We start from the raw sequence: 15,903 nt of genomic DNA, 5'->3' as shown, positions 1-15,903 counted from the left end.
ATGGCAAAATGTAATCGATCATTTAACCTTCAAAATGCTCACTTCAAACTTTCGTGGGGGACGAGAAGGAGAGGGGTTGAAAATCTTAAATGGCTTGTAAGGTCGATTGAGGGCTCGTTTGAAAGGGCTTTTTGAGACGAAAAACGCGAGGTTGTTGAGGTTTCTACACTCTCACGTTCTTCTCGTTTTGAACAGCCCTTTCAAACGAGCCCTCAATCGACCTTACAAGCCATTTAAGATTTTCAACCCTTCTCCGCCCCGCCTCCTCCCCCACAGAGGTTTGAAGTGAGCGTTTTCAAGGTTAAATGATCGATTACATTTTGCCATTGTAACCCTATAAATTTCAATCCAATATCTCGAACAGTTCAGAAATTATTTAGGTAGCTCCGAACTTTTGACAGTCTCTGTATATATAATCGAATATAAAAATGTTGTAAAAGTTCATAAAAAATTACATTATAAACTATAATATTTATTTTTAGTAATAAGTAATAGATAATATAAATAATAAATGCTATTTATGCAAGATAAATATGATATTATCTTTTAATTATTTATTACTAAAAGTAAATATTATATAATGTAATTTTTTATGAGTTTCCAAAATACTTTTATATTCAATTCGCATAATTTATAAATTACAAAATAAATATTTTTATTGATTTAAAATTATAACAGCATTTTTCTTAAAAGAATACAAAAAAAATAATGTATTGTTATTTCTTTCTTTTCTATTTTTACTATTTAAGATTAAACTTATATATATTTTAACTCATGTAACGTTGTAAAATGTGCAATTGTTTTAAGCAATTATACCAATTATACACATGATCGCGAAGGATTGGATGATGTTAAAAAGTGATCAAGAAAGAAATATGATGATCCGAAGAGCGCAGACTGCACGTATGATTATTATTTGCTCCTATTCTATAATGGGATTTACATGCTTTTTTATCACAGTACTGCCTGCTTTTGGAATATCAATGAGGTTGACTCCCAACATTACTGATCCAGGAAAACCAATGCCTTTTCAAACCCATTATATTTATGATATAACAAAGAGCCCGCAATACGAGCTGACATTTATTAGTCAAGCCATCTGCATACCAGTTGCCATGATGGCCTACACTGGAATAGATAATTTTCTTAGTCTCTTAGTTTTTCATATATGCGGTCAATTGGACATTCTCGAGAATCGGTTGGCACATTTGGATAAACATATAAATTATCATAAAGTGCTGAAATGTTGCATAGTAAAACATATCCGTTTACTTAGGTTTGTTACTTATAAAAGAATATATACAAAGTAAAATTCATATAAATATATGTCGTAAAATATGCTCTAGTACATTAAATATCTTTTATAGAGCTATTGATGTTATTGAAGATACATATAATGTAATACTTCTCTCCTTATTTATATATTTTACGCTACTCTTCGCATTCTACGGATTTCGGATGATTAGTGTAAGTATCTAAAAGTTTGGATAAGAATTTCTAATAAAAAATCATTATATTTACATGATATATTATAAAATTTTAAATTAATAATATTAAAATAAATTATATTTGTTCAATTATTCCAAAAATTAATTAGCTATTCGATGAAGGAAATGATATGTCACTCACTCACTTAATATATTTTGTGTCCACCGTTTTCAATATATTTATAAATATGAGTTTATATTGTCTTCTCGGTGAAATTTTGATGACTCAGGTTAGTTTTATATATATACATATATATAATTAAAAATCTAATTAAATTTTCTATTATTTAAAATTATTTTATTATTTTTTGCATAAATTGAATGTTGCATAATTAATTCTATAGGCTCCCATGATAATGACTAATTTTTATTTAAATGTGCAAACAATGTGTACAATAATTATATTAATCTAAAAATATTTTAATATTTTCAAGTGCAATAAAATATATTATGCGGCATATAGCAACAAATGGTACATCCTAAATTCGAAAATTGTAGAAGATTTGTTCTTTTTAATGACAAGAGGTTCTAAACCAATCTATCTCACTGTTGGGAAAGTGTCTCCTGTTACAATGGCCACATTTTGCAGCGTAAGCTATTTTAATGTTTAATCTTGACTATCACATTAAAATATTGGTGTCACTGAAATTTCGTTACAAATTATTTTACAATCCCTAAATTATATTTTTTTATATATAAAAATTTTTAGTATATTAAGCTTAAATATTAAAATTCTTTATTTTAATCTATTTATGAACCTTTAACTTTAATAATTATGTATTTATCGAGTCTGTTAACTTTATGATCATCGAGAAAATATGTTTTTCAGTTTGTTAAAACATCCGTTGGTTATATATCCGTTTTGCACACAACGAAAAGTTGAAAAAAAATGAGAAGATGTTTTTTTTATTAATATTATACATTTTTTGTTAGAGTAGCTTAAGAACTGTGCCAGTATTAATATTATATTTGCAAATAAATAAATGTTTTGCATTATTTTAGTAGGATGTATTGTGTTCTATTAAATAGTGATAGAGAAAGAGTATTTTGAAATTTAATTAATTTTTGAGGGAACCGTAATCTACAGATGTCTGTCCTTTCATGAACTGTAAGATCTAGTTAAAGTATTGATTTTATTTTTTAACATTTATTTTATAATAATATTATTGTTAATAATTATTTTGAACAATATAATAAAGAATAATTAGTTTTAAATAACAACTTAAAATGTTTCAGAAGCAATTTACTTAATAAAAAATATGTCAAACTAGGATTGTTTAGTTTTTATGACAACTTATATTCTGCTCAGTTTTATTTCAGCTATATGAAATTCATTGAGATATCGAAATCACCTCTATTTAATTAAATAGAATTATTTGTTTTTTTATATAAATTGAATTTTTTTATTTGTTTTGCTTGTAAAAAGTATAAAGAACTAGTATGAGAACTAGTATAAGAAGTCGTACAACCTCTATACAATATTTTAATCATATTTTGAAGTCAAATTGGAAGAATCCCAATTTATACGTATTTTATTTTTAATGATATAATAATTTTTGAGTTATAAATAATTAACATTTGTCCACGACAGAATAATTTTATTTTTGAGTTAATTCTATACTTGTAAATACATTAATGCTACATATTGATGTATACTCTTTTGTAAACCTAGCAAAGTATTTTTATATCAATCGGTTCTCAATCTTGTCTTAAATAATATAATATGTTATTTATATTAAACAATTACTTTTTCTTTGCAAATAATTCCTATTAAGACTTGTCATGCAGTGAATGATAGACATGGCTATTTAGAAATTACTTGTTACGCAAAAATATTAGAACAACTTGTATTTGTTAAGAGAAATAAACAAAATAAAACTATATGGTGTAAAAAATATTTATCTTATTATTGATATGGTAAACTATGTAATTTTTTTATAAGTGATTATCTTACTATATTTCAAAGCTTATTTAATCATTCAATCCATTAACAATGACAGAAGATTGTATAGAATTGTAAACAACACAAAGGAGGAAGATATGGTGTGATGGACACAGATGGCTTCCGCAATTATCAACGGATGTTGTAATGGTATTGTATATAGCCTATTAACAACAGTTGTAAGCTATAATCGATTATAGAAGCGCGAAGCGTGGGAAAGAAACGGATGTATATATACTCCCTTTTTTCGCTGACATAGCATCAACCTGTAATTTTTTGTTCGCAATTGTTCCGTGCAATATTCGATGCTGAAATGACGGAAACTTGAAACGAGTGTGCAGAATATTTAATACTACTCTGTTACAGGTAGATCGTTTGTCTCTCTCAAAATTATTATTAGGGGCATGCGCGGCAAATGCTTTTTACTAAATACGAGATAACATCGATTTATGAGAGAGCAACAGACGTCAGTCTCTGGACAACATTCGACATGAAAAGTTCAAAATATAATGGATACCGAGGTGCTTTGATATTTGTAACTCTAAATGAAAAGAATCTTAAGAAAACATTTCACGTGCAGACAGTAGTATTTACAAAAATAAAACTTATTTCTTAATTTCTCACTATTATCGAAAATTTTGGATTATCGCCTTCTGCAGTGTATTGTGTTTCCTTAATTTTTGAATAACATATTAAGTTGTAAAAATTACTGATTTAACTATAGTTAGACGTAGTAACTACTTAAAGTCAGAAATTTTTATTTAATTTATTTTTTAAAGAATTTTTAAACTTTATAATTAATAAAATGTGATTTTCTACACAGAATTCTTACTAAATTATTACTTCTAAAAATTCCATTAAATATTTATAGAATCTAACGTATTTGTTATATTTTATATTTTTGCACTAATTGTGATTTTATTTATTTACGTTAATGTGTTATGTAATGTGACTTCACACGGACTCTTATGAAAATTTCTATAGGTAGATTTTGAATGGGCAGTGAAACTAAATCGTATTATTTTAAATTTTCTTGGACTTTGGCCTAAGACCGCACAAAGCTCTCGAGAAAAATTGATGTGCAATTTTCGAGTACTTGTCATCTTCTTGGGATTAATACTTTGCATTTTAATTCCTTCTGTACATTCATTAATAAGAATTTATGGAGATGTTATGCTAATGATAGATAATTTAAATTTTACTTTGCCGACTATAAGCTGTGCTATAAGAATCGCAATTTTTTGGTGGAAAAAAGAAGGTAAACATACTTGAAAGCTATATGTATGTATTTTTAAGCATGTATAATGTGATAAAAAATATATTTATTTAAATAAAACAAATAATCTTATTTACATTAAATTATATAAAAAATTTGTTGTTACTGTAAATGCAGTGTGTATGTACACAGTATTGACAATCTCAAATTACAAAATTTACTTTTACTATTTATTTACTATTTATTTACTACATTTGCTGTTAAAATTAAAAAATATTAATTCTATTTCTCTTATTTTTATTGTTTTGAATAAAATTTAATAATTATATAAATTTAACAATACTTTTAAGATAAATAAGTAAACAGAATCTAATTTGGTCTCAAAGCAGATCTTAATGCTGAATAATATTTCTCCGTGAATTAATATATATACATTTTCCAGCTCACGTAAACTGCGCGCCGATTATTTGTCGGTTTTGAAACAATCCGAAGCTGTAATCACGAAATATTGTACAATAAACTGATAATATTTGATATTACTATTTCAATTTCAGCTTTACTGTGTTTAAAGACCGACAAATAATCGGCGCGCATATATAAATTGGGAAATGTATAAATTCACGCCAAAGTATTATTGAGTACTAAGATTTGCATTAAGATCTGAATTTAGCATTTCTTACTTATTCATATATCGATATATTTATACTTATTAGTAAAATTATTAAGTTTGAAATATTCAATAATCGACATTTTTCAAGCTATGACACCAATTTTAAACATGATCGCGGAGGATTGGGTAAAATCAAAAAGTGTGCAAGAAAGAAACATAATGATTAGAAGGGCGCGAACTGCACGCCTGATTGTTTCTTGCGCGTACTTCATAATAGGAGTAGCGTGCTTCTTCATCGTCGTTCCCGCGATTTTTGGAGTGTCAATGAGATTCGCTTCTAACATTACTGATCTAGGCAGACCGATGCTTCTACAAACCTATTATACTTATGATGTATCTAAATCACCGCAATACGAACTTACGTTTATTAGTCAAGCAATTTATATTACTATCGGTATCATGTCTTACACTGGAATCGACAATTTTCTAGGGCTATTGATTTTTCATATATGTGGTCAATTGGATATTCTGAAAAATCGTTTAACACGTTTTAATAAATGCATCAATTCTAAAATGTTAAAAAACTGCGTGACAGAACACGTTCGTTTACTTAGGTTTGATATTTATATCCATTTATATGAATAATCTATATAAAATATATAATTAATCAAATGTATATTTAATGCTTATCTGTAATACAAAATATATTTTATAGAGCTATTGCGATTATTGAAGATACATATAATATAACACTTCTCGCCTTATTTATATATTTTGCGATACTCTTTGCTTTTTATGGTTTCTGGATAATTCAAGTAAGTTTTCAAAAATTTGAAGAAAAAATTATTTTATATTAATATATTATAAATAAGAAAATAAATAATTAATATATTACAAGTTTAAAAAGTTATACTATGCACATAATTTTATCATGAGCTAAATTGTGTATTAAGAAAAATTACATTTTTTAATATATATTATACATTAATTAGCTACTTAATGATGGAAACGATATATCGATCATTTATTTGATATGTTTCATATGCATTGTTCTTAATTTGTTTGGACATATGTGCCTATATTGTGCCCTTGGTGAATTTTTGATGGCTCAAGTAAGTTGCATCTATCTTACATGTAATTACGTAAGTTTGTATATTTTTATTTGATTCATTTAGAAGAGATTTTATTAATAATATTATTATATATTAAATAAATAAGTTATTTTTATGTTAAATTAAATTCATATAATACAATAAATAGATAATAATTATTAGCTAATTATTATTTTATTGTAAAATGTATACAATAATTTCTACATAAAAATAATTTTAACAATTTCAAGTCTAATGAAATGTACTATGCGGCATACAATAATGAATGGTATTCCGTGAATCCAAAAGTTGCACAAGATTTGTTGCTTTTTATGACAAGAGGCTGTAAACCGATTTATCTCACCGCTGGAAAAATGTTTCCCTTAACAATGTCTACATTTTGCAGTGTAAGATACTTTAATATTTAATTGTAACAAAAGTATTTGAATATTATTAAAATATTAAATTAAATATCATAAATATTTAATATAAGTTAAATATAAAATTATTAATCTTAAAAATATAAAAATTATTTAGCAATATGTGAAATATGTATTTAAAATGTTAAAATTTAAAATTATTTTCTCTAAATTCAAAGTTTGCAATGATTAATTTATTAGGATTATATGCATATATTATTAATCATATTACTATTAAAGAAATTTATTTTGCAGTTAGTGAAAACGTCAGGTGGTTATATATCCATTTTGCTTACAACAAGGATGTAATACAAATAAAATATATATATATATATAAATTTCTTTATTATATAATATAGTTAAGAATTGTGCAAGTATTAATTTATTATGTGCAAATAAAATGTAGATATCTTACTGCACGGTTGGTTCGAAAATTACGAGTTTTATTAAATAGAAGAAAAAATTTGTGATACTAAATATATATAAATTCATAATACATAAAAACTCATATATCTACATATAATAAAAAACTTTATTTTTGCCTTAGGCTTATAGACTTAGAATAATATGCAATTCAAATTTTGTTTTTAGTTACAATAATTCTTATATATAATATTTTTATTCAATCAGATACAATAATTGTACAAATTATTTTCATAAAATTAAAAATGTGTATTAAAATCATTAAAAAATGAGTTAAAAAGCTGGATGGTGATATTCACGATATCTAAGTTAAGTTTATTATATGTTGTAAGAACAGCGTTATATAGATATTACGTTTATGTAATTAATTCTCTTTCAATTTGTATGCCTAGATCTCCCCTAAGTAGTAATCATACACAACGTAACATCGATTTTCATGCGTGCGTAAGAATATGGTACATACATGTATCGCACCCACGCTTGTTAACCTGTTGTTACCCAAGTTCTGTCAGTGGTTACGCGGCATGAATAAGGGGAAAACAGAAAAATGTTTTTAACCCTTTTACGCTGACTATAGTCATCTTCCATAAAACGTTATGTAAGTACTATCGTCGACTGTAGTCATTTGCGGCACATTGTTATACTTTCAAAAAATGTGCAATATTTTTGTCAAATTTTCCAAAACAAAATACGATATATACAGGCAAATAGCCGGAGATTGGCTTTACAAGAGTAGTGTTAGATTTGTGTGTCTCTCACTCTAGTAGATATATATTATTCGAAAGAGTCATCTATCAATATGTTTCTATAATTATCTCCTATTATTTTTCATAGTTCAGCAAAGAGTAAAGAAAAACACATGCTAAATATGACAGTATTTATTTTTCTAATTCTAAAATTTTAAGGACAAAAACATAAATATAAAAACATGTATAAATGATTGCAAACGTTTTGATTTGTAATGAGATTATTTTCAATGCGATAACATAAAATAATTAAATTATTAAATTATCTCTAAATTAAGACTTGTCTCCAACTCTGGTCCGCAGATAAAAATCGCAATCGTCTTGTGGTTGTCGATATGTAAAAAATGATCATCCATACATACGTGAAGTGAATCTCGAGATGTAAAATTCAAATTAAACACCCAGCATAAAATTGAACATCTAGATTTTTGTTTTTCATGAGTCAGATGTACTCTGACAAAAGACAAATGTATGTAAACGAGGAAATCTTTAATTAAAAGATTTATTTATATTTTTCTTTTTATTATATACACAATATAAATTTATATAGAATAGGTAAAACTGAAAAGATGCATCTACTCTTATTAAAATAATTGGCTATAAGCAATCTATACCCGATATTACTTACAGCTTCCTAAATCGATTAGTACTCCATATGAGAATATAACACATGTGTATTCGCTTACAATGCGTACCATACAGTTATTCACCTGACAGTATGAATTTTTTGTTGTTTGTAACTACCTCGTACAGAGAAGTAAAAGGAAAAAATTCTTGGAATATGCATTCAACTGATGTTTCTCACATTTTCGAGAATTTCTACTACGAGCATGCGTAAACGCATGTCTGGTTGAATAGAAGGTTACTTCGCTACGTGTGAAAAGACTAGAGACCAGTCCTCAGTTGACATTCGACATGGATGGTTCGGAATGTTCAGAATATCAAGGTGCTTGACATTTTGATTATTGCGATGAAAACAAAAAAAGTTTTGTGAGAAATATTTTATTTTATTTATATACGTTAAAAAGAGATTAAATTTATCTTTAAATTTTCGTCACAAGCTAACTATTGTTAAATATATCAGTGATATGTTTTTATGTAAAAATGTTATTATTTTAGCGTTTTGTTACAACATATCAGTGATTTTCTGTGTTTTTCGTTTATTTAAAAAATGTTTATTATATACTTATAAATTTCTTATATTTACTAATATTTCTCAGTATTTAATTCTTATTTAAATCTGCATTGTGTGTGATGTACATGTGTGCGCGCGTCGCCGCGTCGGCGTGAGTGCGTGCCAGAAAATTACTCATTGTATTACAATTAAGATATTATTTCAAATGACACTGGTCGACATGCTAAGTTTTCTGAAAAAAGAGCGTGGTTCTCCGTAGATTTTTGAGCATTGAAAACGATGCTGTTCTCAGAATTTTCCTATTCCGCCACATTTTCAAAAAAAATGAGGTTGAATTCTTTAAAAAACACATTTTTGGCCATCTTTGAGAAATCGTAACGAATGTGACGTGCTAGAAACTTTTCAAAAATAAAAGCTTAAATATTGTATTCGTATACCTATACCTACCTCCAATATTTATAGGAAATTATTTATCTGCGCCGTGCAACAATGAGTGTTTGTAATGCTATGCGCGCGTATACTCTCCCGTCATTGCACGTTAGGGCGGAAGTCGAGGAACTTAACTGCAGAAAAGATTGTATTTTATCCAGTAAATCTGTCGTTAATGACTGTGCAAATTATTTCTAAGAGAGCAAGTTATAATAGAGTAATAAAACTAATATTGTTATAAATAATATAATAAATTGCAATTTTTTGACAGTAAACCGTTTAGCCGCAATATTTACAATGTTACATACAACGTTTACGCAAGTGTTAAAAAGTCAGAAGATGCAGAGAAGATACTAAACTTCCGCTCTAGCGTACAGTGACGGATAGAAGCGCGCGCACACATACAAATAAACCGTTGCTGCACGATAAATAGTTTTGTAATATTGGAGAGACTTGAGCTCGAGTACAATGTTTGTTTATGTTTTCATTTAAGATCTTTTAGAAGTTTCTAACACTTTAAGTTTGTCCGTCACAATTTTTCAAAAATTGCTAAAAACGTACGGTTTTTAAAGGTTTCAACCAGTTTTTCTAAAAAATATGCTGTGGTAGGCAAATTCTGAGGGCAACATCGTTTTTAATGCTCCAAAATCTATGGAAAATCATTCTCTTTTTTTTTTTTCAGGAAACATTCAGAATGTAATCCAATGTAATCACACATGTTATCAAATTATTAAATAAATATATAAAAATTAAAATTACTACTATTCTATTTTCTGTATTTAATTATTATGCATTTACTTAACGATATTTTTAACCAAATTTTAAGATTAACTTTTTGGTAAGAATTTTGACTTACTGAAATTTTTACAGGCAGACCTTGAATGGGCAGTAAAGCTGAATCGTGTTAGTTTAAAACTGATGGGGTTGTGGCCTAACGTCCAACAAAATTCTCAAGGCAAATTAATGTGCAATTTACGTGTATTAATTATTTTTCTTCTGATTGTAATCGGCTTTCTCACTCCTGCTATACATTCATTTATAATGATTCATTCAAATCTCCTGTTAATGGTTGATAATTTACAATTTGTTTTGCCGGGTGTGAATTGTGCAATAAAAATTATGATTTTTTGGTGGAAAAAAGAAGGTAAATGTAAATATACAATACATTTTAAGCTTTTTATTAATCGAAATTATTTTGACATTTAATAATTTTTATTTTTATAAATTTGTTTTCCTTATTAATGTTTTAACTTTAACACTTTTTAAAGCTGTTGCAACAGTAATAAAAATGATAGCAGAGGATTGGCAAAGATCGAAAAGCGCGAAAGAAAGAAATATAATGATGAGGAGAGCTAAAAGTGCGCGAATAATTACTACATTCGGATATTCTCTTATGGGATTAGCATATATCTTTATTGTCGCTCTGCCTGCTTTTGGAATTTCCATACGACACTTATCAAATATTACTGATCCAGGCAGACCAATGTTAATACAAACTTATTACATTTACGACGTAACGAAAACTCCACAATACGAGATGACGTATATTGTACAATCTATTTCCCTCTTCTGTGCCATGGCGTGTTATGTGGGAATCGATAATTTTCTTGGGTTAATAGTGTTTCATATCTGTGGCCAGTTGGACATTCTTAGACATCGTTTTATTTGTTTGAATAAATTTATGAACTTTCACGTAGATCTAAAGAGCTGCGTAATAAATCACAGTCGATTGTTAAGGTATTGCTTATACTAACTCTTTGCTTTTCTTTCTTTAGAAATAAATTTATCATAATATTAATATGTATAATAACTTTGCACACAGAAAAGAAATTTATTATCCTTGTATAAAAAAATTATTTATTTTTCAAGACGTGTTAAATCTCTAAAGCCATTACTTTTTTTTACAACTGTTTTAATTGTTCACAATTGTACATGTATTCAATTTGCAATAAAAAGTTAAAAACTGCACAAAGTATAGATATTATCACAATCTACTCTTTATAATTTAATCAAATACATATCAAAGTAATGTATAAAATATTATTTTATAGAGCCATTGCTGTTGTAGAAGACATATACAATATAATACTTCTTATAATATTTTTATGTTTTGGTGTCCTATTTGCTTTTTATGGATTTTTTATAATTAACGTAAGTACAGTTAAAGATAGTATAGCACAAACTTGATCATATATTTCATGCATTATTAACATTAATAAAGCGAAAAATATGCATTAAATAAGTACCTTTGTTGTAATATTGATCCAAGGAATTGGTTTTAAATCAATGAAATATTGAGACAAAGTTACTCCAAGTCCTGGTAACATTATTCCAAAATTAAAAAAGAATTTTTTGAGATTTTTACAAAATCAAAAAAACTTCAAATGTTAACTAAAATTGTTTCATTATGTATTAGAAACAAGGAAAAATTATTAATAATAAGAATAACTAACAATTTTTTTTAACTTTATCTAATAGGTAGAAAAGTAAATTTTGAATCAAAGTCACCCCATCTTACGATAAAAATTTATATTCTAAATAAATGTTTTTATACCTATTTGCAAAACAAAAAACAGGTCACTATAATATTATGGTGACCCGTTTTTGGAGGGATGAATATAAAAGAAATTTTTAAAAAGATATAACCACTAACAATATTATACATATATTTATATGATTTGGCACCAATATTAATATAATTTTGCAATATAAATTTTATATAATAATTCCGTCATTTTACGCATATTATAATTTAATTAGTTGCTCGCAGAAGGAAATATACTGATCACTCGCTTGATGTATCTTTTATGTAATATTATTAATATACTTGCTCACATGTGCCTCTATTGCGCTATCGGTGAAATTTTGATGGCTCAAGTAAGTTTTAGTTATATAAGATAAAACTTTGTTAGTAGTAAAATAAATTTTTTAATGAGATATTTTTAAGTGCGATAGTTTGTTCTATGCGGTGTACAATCAAGAATGGTACACTTTGGAATCGAATGAAGTCAAAGATTTGATTCCCATAATAATTAAAAGCAGAAAACCAGTTTACCTTACCGCAGGAAAAATATTCCCCATGACAATGGCTACATTTTGCAGTGTAAGACATTTTTAACTGCAATCAAATCTTTAATGCAGACAATATTATGACATAATATCGTATTAAGTTACATTCTAATATGTATTATACTTTACATATGTATATATTAGGGTGTAAGTTCCTGCGTATTTTTGACAATTTTTATTTTTTTTTAAATAAAATAACTGATACAGTACCTGTTAATCGAAATATTTGTCATCGTTTTCTACCACCTTTGCCCATCTTTCAAGCAGCATACAATGCCACATTGAAAGAATTCGTCACGTTTTGACGCAATCCAATTATGCAATCATTTTTGCACATTATTGGCATTGGAGAAGTGCGCATCAGACAACGCATGTTACATCGATTTGAATAGATGGTAATCAGGAGCAATGTCTGGTGAATAAGCTGGATGCGGGAGGACTTCCCATTCAAGTCCAACAGCGCTTTCTTGGATGTCCACGATCATAAGATCTTCTTATATATCTGGTGGGATCAGAAGGGAGTCGTCTACTATGAGCTGCTACCATCGGGTCAGACAGTCACAGGAGATCGCTACAGTAAGCAACTAAGACAACTGATCCAGGAACTAATCAAAAAACGTCCTCAAATAGCCGCAAATCGACGCAAAATCGTACAACTTTATGACAACGCCAGATTCCATATTGCTAAGAAGTCCAAGAAAGCGCTGTTGGACTTAGAATGGAAAATCCTCCCGCACCCAACTTACTCACCAGACATTGCCCTTTCTGATTACCACCTTTCAGATCGATGCAACATGCATTGTCTGATGCGTACTTCTCCAATGCCAACAATGTGCGAAAATGGATGGATAATTGGATTGCGTCAAAAGATGATGAATTTTTTCAACGTGGCATTCGTATGCTGCCTGAAAGGTGGGCAAAGATAGTAGAAAACGATGGCAAATACTTCGATTAACAGGTGCTGTTTCATTTATTTTATTTAAAAAAATAACAATTGTCAAAAATACTCAGGAACTTTTCCTATACCCTAATATTATATCCTATTTTTTCTTGTTTTCAATTTACAAAATTTTTTTAATATTATACATATATACATATATATATATAAATTTATAATTTTCATTAACAAATTATAAGATGATATGAGAAAAAGAATAAGAAGTTATAAATAATATTCACAATAAATTAAATAAGAAATGCTTAATGAGAACAATTAAAAAAATTAACCCTGTCAAGATTAGAAGAATTTTTGATGTTTATGTTTGATTTGACATTTATTACGCAATGTGTGAAACAGAAGATTGTCTTACTTATCATTTTTTACTTTCTTACTCAACATTTTTATTCAAATAAAATAAATAGTAGTTTACTGATTACTTTATCTACTCTGTACCTTGTTTTCATTATAATATATTGTCTTTATAATATATTGATCTGTATATATTTATAAAATTATTTTCACAGAGTTTTATAAAACTGCTAATAAAATAAATTATTTTTGTATTTAAGTATTTTGATTGTCTTCATAACGTAAAAATATTTTGTTTTCTATTCTTTTCAGCTAATAAAATCGTCGGCTGGTTATATATCTGTCTTACTTAGGATGTCAGTTTAAAATGTTGAAATAAATGCAAAATAATATTTTTTTATATTATGCTGTGTACAAGCATTCAAAAATATGTAAGTATTTAATACTTACTAATATAATTAATAATTATTTATATCATTTTGAATAACTTAATAACTCTTTAATAGAATATCTTCAATTTCCGTGAAAGATATTTACTTGTATTTCTTCGAAGATATAGTTAAAAGTGTAACGATGCACCCCGATATGCATCGTTCCCGGTCAAACACCCGTCGGATGCCGCCTGACCGATCATCTGTTGGGCGATGAAGGGCGCAGTGCGCCCACCCTCTTTTAAGCTTATCATCGCGAGATATCCCTGGTTGAGCGATTCTCAACCGTTGTCGACTCGAGAATCCGCGCCTGTGTCCGGGATGGCTTTCTCCTCGAGATAGAGCGTTTCTCTCTATCTCAGGCTATTGCCGGTGCGTCCGTTGTCTTCACCGCGACGGGCCTTTTAAATTGTTTACGAGTCAGGCCTTTTAAATCGGGGATTTTAAATCGCCGGGGATTGAGTGCGCGCGAGCACGTGCCCGCGTCACGCCGCGCTCGCGTGAACGTATCCCTCGCCCGGAACCCGTCTGGCCGTCCACGGTCGGCGTCGGCAACTACGCCTGTCAAAAATTACGAGCGTACGCAAACTTCGTTCGGGAGCGTTGCACGAGATATTCGACTACTTATCGCAGCGCATTTGACCGAATCATCTTTGCTTCGTTCGATATTATCATTGTAGTTGAAAACCGGCGTGGCCGCAATTAATTAGCGTTATTTTATTTATTTTTATTTATTTGATATTATATATTAATTGTCGCGCGTTTCGCATTTTTTTATTATTATTATTATTATCTTGCAAATTAATAAATGTTTATTTTTTTTTTAACCCACATTTCACGAGTAATTTCTCTAACACTACCGGCTTCGCTTTCTCTCTCCCGAACCTGCCCGCGATCCCTGCATCCGTGTTCCGGCGAGCTATCCGTGCATCAAAGGCAGGTCGTCTCAAAAGTAGCATTAAAAGTAACAAAAAATATGTATATGTAATAATTTTTAAAACAATTACTGTTTAATTGCTGTAATTATTGTTTAATTATTGCAGATTATCATGATTTCATAAGCATATATTATTGAACAATTAAATTATTAATTTTTTTCTAATATTTATTTCTTTGAAATAAATATATAGCGTTTATTCTGTTATTATATATTAGTAAAAATTATAGATTTTTTCTGCAATACTGCAATTAGACAGACCGACTAAACATTATAATGAAAGCAATAGTATACACAAGTTAATATTCATTATAGCACAAAAAATGGAAAAAAAATATAATTCAGATTACACATAATGTTTACAATCAATTACAAATGCGTGAGAACTTAACAGAAGGATAAAAACAGGTTGTGAGCAGATATTTGACCCCCTCGTTATGCCAGTTGTAAGACCCCTTATTATGCCAATTCTCATTCGCTCGTTACGTGCGAATATTGCATGCATGAGGGATTGACAAAACTCCTACAACAGGAAGGGTTTAAAATTTTTAAAACTCGTCCTTGTGCGGTAACCATCTCTTACTTTAAAAAATTTTTTATTATGCAAACCCACATGGATCATTTGTTAAATGAAAGCTAATGTCGTTCCATAATGAGGAAATAGATGTCAATGGAAAATATGTGGAAGAGTAACATGTAAGTATCTCTTTCAGCTATAA

General features: G+C 28.3%; 4 protein-coding genes across 4 annotated transcripts; all 4 read left to right on the top strand.

The window, feature by feature from the left end:
• The first annotated feature begins 827 nt into the window (after positions 1 to 827).
• LOC105459949 (odorant receptor 67c-like) lies at positions 828 to 2,402 on the top strand. Its single transcript, XM_011706319.1, has 5 exons — positions 828 to 1,276; positions 1,368 to 1,467; positions 1,598 to 1,717; positions 1,922 to 2,077; positions 2,317 to 2,402. Exons 1-5 carry the CDS (start codon positions 828 to 830, stop codon positions 2,368 to 2,370), a joined length of 879 nt encoding a protein of 292 aa, XP_011704621.1. The 3' UTR covers positions 2,371 to 2,402.
• Positions 2,403 to 5,423: 3,021 nt separating this feature from the next.
• Positions 5,424 to 7,074, top strand: LOC105459954 (odorant receptor 43a-like). The gene is made up of 5 exons (XM_011706324.1): positions 5,424 to 5,869; positions 5,971 to 6,070; positions 6,248 to 6,367; positions 6,598 to 6,753; positions 7,021 to 7,074. Exons 1-5 carry the CDS (start codon positions 5,424 to 5,426, stop codon positions 7,072 to 7,074), a joined length of 876 nt encoding a protein of 291 aa, XP_011704626.1.
• Positions 7,075 to 10,786: 3,712 nt separating this feature from the next.
• Positions 10,787 to 11,685, top strand: LOC105459953. Its single transcript, XM_011706322.1, has 3 exons — positions 10,787 to 11,235; positions 11,550 to 11,593; positions 11,660 to 11,685. The coding sequence occupies exons 1-3, from the start codon at positions 10,787 to 10,789 to the stop codon at positions 11,683 to 11,685; spliced, it is 519 nt and encodes a 172-aa protein (XP_011704624.1).
• A 648-nt stretch (positions 11,686 to 12,333) lies between these two features.
• LOC105459952 (odorant receptor 43a-like) lies at positions 12,334 to 14,182 on the top strand. The gene is made up of 3 exons (XM_011706321.1): positions 12,334 to 12,375; positions 12,446 to 12,601; positions 14,129 to 14,182. Exons 1-3 carry the CDS (start codon positions 12,334 to 12,336, stop codon positions 14,180 to 14,182), a joined length of 252 nt encoding a protein of 83 aa, XP_011704623.1.
• The last annotated feature ends 1,721 nt before the right edge of the window (positions 14,183 to 15,903 follow it).

Source organism: Wasmannia auropunctata, unplaced genomic scaffold, assembly GCF_000956235.1.
Source record: "Wasmannia auropunctata unplaced genomic scaffold, wasmannia.A_1.0 LD333487.1, whole genome shotgun sequence".
NCBI classification, from domain to species: Eukaryota; Metazoa; Arthropoda; class Insecta; order Hymenoptera; family Formicidae; genus Wasmannia; species Wasmannia auropunctata.
This window is presented reverse-complemented; position numbering and strand designations above follow the sequence as displayed.

Coding starts and splice junctions, on each gene's coding strand:
- LOC105459949 (XM_011706319.1), top strand. CDS start 828: ATGATCGCGAAGGATTGGATGATGTTAAAAAGTGATCAAGAAAGAAAT. Junction 1,468..1,597: donor ACGGATTTCGGATGATTAGT/GTAAGTATCTAA, acceptor AAAATTAATTAG/CTATTCGATGAAGGAAATGA. Junction 2,078..2,316: donor CAATGGCCACATTTTGCAGC/GTAAGCTATTTT, acceptor TATGTTTTTCAG/TTTGTTAAAACATCCGTTGG.
- LOC105459954 (XM_011706324.1), top strand. CDS start 5,424: ATGATCGCGGAGGATTGGGTAAAATCAAAAAGTGTGCAAGAAAGAAAC. Junction 6,071..6,247: donor ATGGTTTCTGGATAATTCAA/GTAAGTTTTCAA, acceptor TACATTAATTAG/CTACTTAATGATGGAAACGA. Junction 6,754..7,020: donor CAATGTCTACATTTTGCAGT/GTAAGATACTTT, acceptor TTTATTTTGCAG/TTAGTGAAAACGTCAGGTGG.
- LOC105459953 (XM_011706322.1), top strand. CDS start 10,787: ATGATAGCAGAGGATTGGCAAAGATCGAAAAGCGCGAAAGAAAGAAAT. Junction 11,236..11,549: donor AATCACAGTCGATTGTTAAG/GTATTGCTTATA, acceptor ATTATTTTATAG/AGCCATTGCTGTTGTAGAAG. Junction 11,594..11,659: donor ATACAATATAATACTTCTTA/TAATATTTTTAT, acceptor ACGTAAGTACAG/TTAAAGATAGTATAGCACAA.
- LOC105459952 (XM_011706321.1), top strand. CDS start 12,334: ATGTGCCTCTATTGCGCTATCGGTGAAATTTTGATGGCTCAA. Junction 12,376..12,445: donor GTGAAATTTTGATGGCTCAA/GTAAGTTTTAGT, acceptor GATATTTTTAAG/TGCGATAGTTTGTTCTATGC. Junction 12,602..14,128: donor CAATGGCTACATTTTGCAGT/GTAAGACATTTT, acceptor TATTCTTTTCAG/CTAATAAAATCGTCGGCTGG.